The 4,549-nt window shown below is 43.1% G+C and overlaps 1 protein-coding gene across 1 annotated transcript; it reads left to right on the top strand.

Annotated features, from left to right (window-relative positions):
* Positions 1–937: 937 nt before the first annotated feature.
* Positions 938–1,964, top strand: LOC110229884. Its single transcript, XM_021031010.1, has 3 exons — positions 938–1,133; positions 1,223–1,350; positions 1,437–1,964. The coding sequence occupies exons 1-3, from the start codon at positions 938–940 to the stop codon at positions 1,962–1,964; spliced, it is 852 nt and encodes a 283-aa protein (XP_020886669.1).
* The last annotated feature ends 2,585 nt before the right edge of the window (positions 1,965–4,549 follow it).

Below are 4,549 nucleotides of genomic sequence, written 5' to 3'. Positions count from 1 at the left end.
CGCGAGAGGAGTCCGCATCTTAGGCAAGTAAGAAGTCTTCTTTATACCTCCTCCACTAGGGATTGCCTTCCCCAAATGGCTCCCAACTTTCTTCGATACGTTCTGAGCACCCTGACTGTTTTGGCAGAAGCATGGTTTTCCCTCTCGGACAGTGAACTCTTAGAGCTATTTCGAGCCCGTGAATCCGTAGCAGCGGGTATTTTTTCTATAAACCCTATCCTTGACCGTAACCTGATCGATGGAATGCCCTCGAATGATGGGCCTTGGAGGAAATACTGGTTCTTTTTCTGAGTCAATCCCCATTCCGTTCAAGGTCTTTCCGGTCTTCTTCTCGCCAATTGGTCGGCTAAACTTGGTTAAAAATCCAACCTTTATTACTTTCCACTGTATTATGTAAAAGAGATAGAATTCTTAACCCAATACTTTGTTTCAGGGAACCAGACGATCACTCTCCCAACCGTTGACTTCTTGTCCTTCTTTCGAATCGTTTCCGAGGGTGAAACAAATTGGAATTCCTTCACCCTTCAACGCATTCATAAAGTGGGGCTCGCCATTAAAGACGGTCAGACTCACCCCCTCGATCCTCCTCTCGAGGATAAAGACGTCTCGAGCCTGAATGCTCGAGATAAAAGAAAGATGCAGGCTGAAATCAAGGCTCTTAAGGATCAGCTATCCGAAATCGGGAGAAAGAAACGGATAACTGCAATCTCCAGGGTTGGTAACTTCCACAGGAAGACCCTCTTGGTTGATGACTTCATTAGAAGCAGCCCTGTCAGCCGCGGTGGATACTAATGGAGCCGAGATCCTTAACGACCCTCCAGTTGCCACCGCAATTTGCCCTTCCGAACCAGGGTGTGAGGGAGAAATAACCTCCTCTCCTTGTACAAAGAGGAAGGCTCCAGATTTCGATAATCTATCAAACGAGAGACTTAAAACCATGAGATTAAGTTCTCCGCCACGAGTCTCTAGCCCTCTACGTTCTGTTTCTCCCTCTTTAGAACCTTTAAACTCCGAGCTCCCTCTTCCGGAGGACAAAGTAATTTCAGAGGAAATAGATGAGCCGAGACCGGAGGCTCCCCTATCTCAAGGACTGAGTGTTAGGACTCAAAATCCTTTACCCGCTTCGATTTCAGGTAAGTTTTTACTTAGAAAGCGAGCATTAGCAAAACTTGCTACAGATTGCATCTATTTTATTAATCTGCTATTCTCCTCTGCTTCGCAGGCGGAGAAGAGATTGGAGACATCTTCCGAAGTTTCCAAACCAGGGAAGGGGCGTCCCTTCCTCCTTTTTCGATTTGGAGGCCGGAAATTCGTCAGATGTTCGCCAATCGAGCTTGCTACCTATCCCAGGTTTGGATCTTTTAGATTATGACAACCTTCCTTCCTTAGGTAAAAGCTTTTTGTCTAAACGACACGTTTTTTTTTTTACTCCGAAGGCGTTTATGGAGACTAATGGAATGATCTTCCATTATGAGAACCTTCTTCATCAAGCGAAGAGAGAGACCGCAAAGGCTAAGAAGGAGGTTGATGAAATTAGATTAGCCAACCAATCTGAGCGACTTGAGCGGGAAAAAGCAACTAACAAGCAACGCATCAGAATTGCGAATGCTGAAAGAGATTCTGCGAGGTCTAATGCTCTTCGCTTGGAGGCTGAGCTAGAGGAGAATACGGCTTTGTTCGAAGAAGCAAATCAAGAAATCGAGCTTTTAACTAGGAACAGGGCTCGCGATATCGCTGAAGCCAAACATAATGCTCCAGAAGAGATGAGGGGATTCGGTAGGCAACTTATTCAATCTGTTACGAACTTCATCAAGGACGAAGAGGTCTGGACTAAACTTCTAACAGATCGAGCCGAACTGAAGAGCAATCTAGACCTGATTAAGGAACTAGAGGCTGGAAGAGTTTCGTTCGAGAACGGGAGGAGCGAAGTTGCTGCCGAACTCGCTATGGTTGAGTCCGAGTAATCCTCGGCTTCCCGTCCTACTCTCGATCTGAAACAATTTTCTTTGGTATTTGGAGATTCTCCATCTCAATTCGAGGTAGGTGAAGGTTCTCGGCCACATGAGGGTTCTCCAGAGGTGTAGGAACGCTCTTTTTTTTTTTTAAGAATTGTTTTGTTGAGTCCATGAGGATTATTCCGTTTGACGGAAATATTTTGTTCAATTAGTGTGACTGAACACAACCATGTACATGCTCTGGCATATGATGATTATTTTAAACAAAAACGTTTGGACATGATTCTAGGTTTGCAAGTCCTAGCCCGCCAAAGAGGTTTTATGAATTGTGAGAGATGAGCTGATCAGGCTCACTTGCCTTTTTTAAAGAAAAAATCTTAATAAGTATTTTTCCTCGGTCTCTCGAAGGCGAGGATGGAGCTCGGCTTAAGTTTTTTTTTTTATATCGAGGGATAAGATTTATAATTCATGAGAATTTTGTCATAAATATGACCAGGCAATGGTTTTGATCGTTGCCCATGATGGCTTCGGAATCGCTGGGCCGCGTTTTAATTGGATCTGAAGCCTGCTCTAACAGGCCAGCAATATATAATTATTTTTAGAAATCTGAACCTCTTTCTCCTTCAAAAGGAATTCCGAAAGATCACCATAGTTCACTATAAGAAAAAACTTGAAAAATGTCGCTGTCTTCTTTCAGATCAAGCTCAAGTATAACAACTTCAGGTGGGAACCCACTGTTTGAGTCTGAAGACGGATTCTCTCCAAAGGGAGTTATTCACCCAACGTTTTTTCATTTCCGAACAGGGAAGAAAAGGGTTAAATGTTATGACTTCTTGGAAAAGGTTCCTTTTCTAACTCTTAGTCTTCTCAGAAAACTATAACTTCCTTTCTTTTGGTCATTTGACAAAATGTTTGTTCAAACAGATTGTCGGGAGACACAAAGCTTAATGTGATAAGAGACAAAGAATCGGAAGGAGGCGCCGTGCTCTTGATGAGCGCATAAAGAGGATGGAAAGAGAGATCCTTCGCCTGGAATCTGAACCGCACGAATGGGAGAGGAATGGTCTAGACATTGTGGCCATAATGCCTACTTGTCTCCGAAGATTCCTCCGCATGCTGGATAGATTTCATCGTTTATCCTTGGCGACCAGCGATGGGTCCTCTTTTGTTTCATGTTCCTCAGAGTTTTGGAGACTTCCGATGTTAAGAACTGAAGAAAAAGAGGAACCGAAGATGAAAATTGTTGATCACTTCCCCGGCCCTTTTGATTTATCTTCTGACGAGGGACTATCCTCAGAAAGCTGTTCGGGATCTTCCACCTCGCTGGAGTCAATATCGGGCGAACACTTTTAATCGAACACTTTCCGTTTTATGTTTGTAAAATGTCACTGGACTTGAAACCCAACAACATTAATTATATTCCTCCTTTTGCTTTAAATTTGCCGATTTATTCAAATCTCATTTAATGCGTTTAATCTAGGGAATATAATTAGCAATTAACTCGATTACATTTTCCATGAAAGTCGTAATTTTAGATTTGGGAAATCGTCAATTAATCCTCTTAAATGCAATCGAATAAATTTTTGAGTATAAAGTGGGTGTAGTTTATCATTGAATTTCAACAACAATTCTACAAAAATGTCTAAAGAGGGAACTTCTTCAGAGAAAACTTCTGACTCATCCAGATTGATAAGTGACGATCTTCCGGGAGCACCAGACATCGAGCTTACAAAAACGGGAAGAACTGGCGAACCGGAAGGGTCACGAATATTGAGGAAGGGAACCAGCATTCAGGTTCCGATCGTATTAATCGAGAGATTGTCAGCCCAAGATCGTGTTAAGGCCGAGGAGTTTATCACCAAGGTATTTTTCATCCTAGTGATTTAACTTCTTTTTGTTATTACTCAACGTAGCGTTTTATTTTCTTCAGCTTATCACTCGGCATGACGAGCTCGAGGACGAGAAAAAGGAGATTAGGAAGAAGAGAAGGGAACTAGGGAAGTGTTGCCTTGACATTGCTCGCGAGCTTCATTGCCTCGAAGCCCATCCTTCCGATTGGATCAAACTGGGACTTCAAGAGTACGGAAACATGCCAGGTTGCATTATGAGCATCGTTGACTTCGCTGGTCAAGGAGCGGATTTGATAAGGGCCTTCCCAGTTAATACCGAGTTTTCCAGCTCCTTCTTCTTTTGTGTTATCGAACACTCGCCTTAAAACAAAGTCTCCTACATTTAAAGGTCTGTTTTTCAACTTTGAGTTATAGTATCGAGCGGTCAACTGTTGATAATTCTGAAGTCGAATAAGGGATTGGTCTCTCCTTTCATCGATTGTATCGAGAACGTCTTCTAATAATTTAGAATTCGATTCCTCGTTAAGTGGAGCTTCGCTTTGGCGCAAACCTGGAACATTCAGCTCGGCTGGGACTACGGCTTCCATCCCATAAACTAATGAGAATGGAATTTCACCCGTTGCTCGCCTTGGGGTTGTTCGATAAGCCTACAACACAGGTTGCAGCTCGTCATACCATCCACCTTTTTGGGCACTCAAGCGTTTTTTAAGATTGCTGAGAATGGTTTTATTGGAGGCTTCCGCT

The sequence above is a fragment of the Arabidopsis lyrata genome (assembly GCF_000004255.2).
Source record: "Arabidopsis lyrata subsp. lyrata unplaced genomic scaffold ARALYscaffold_579, whole genome shotgun sequence".
NCBI lineage: Eukaryota > Viridiplantae > Streptophyta > Magnoliopsida > Brassicales > Brassicaceae > Arabidopsis > Arabidopsis lyrata.
This window is presented reverse-complemented; position numbering and strand designations above follow the sequence as displayed.

Excerpts from the sequence above, each read along its gene's own strand:
- LOC110229884 (XM_021031010.1), top strand. The coding sequence starts at position 938 with ATGAGATTAAGTTCTCCGCCACGAGTCTCTAGCCCTCTACGTTCTGTT. Across the intron at positions 1,134-1,222 it reads TTTACCCGCTTCGATTTCAG|GCGGAGAAGAGATTGGAGAC; the intron begins GTAAGTTTTTAC and ends TCTGCTTCGCAG. Across the intron at positions 1,351-1,436 it reads GAGCTTGCTACCTATCCCAG|GCGTTTATGGAGACTAATGG; the intron begins GTTTGGATCTTT and ends TTTACTCCGAAG.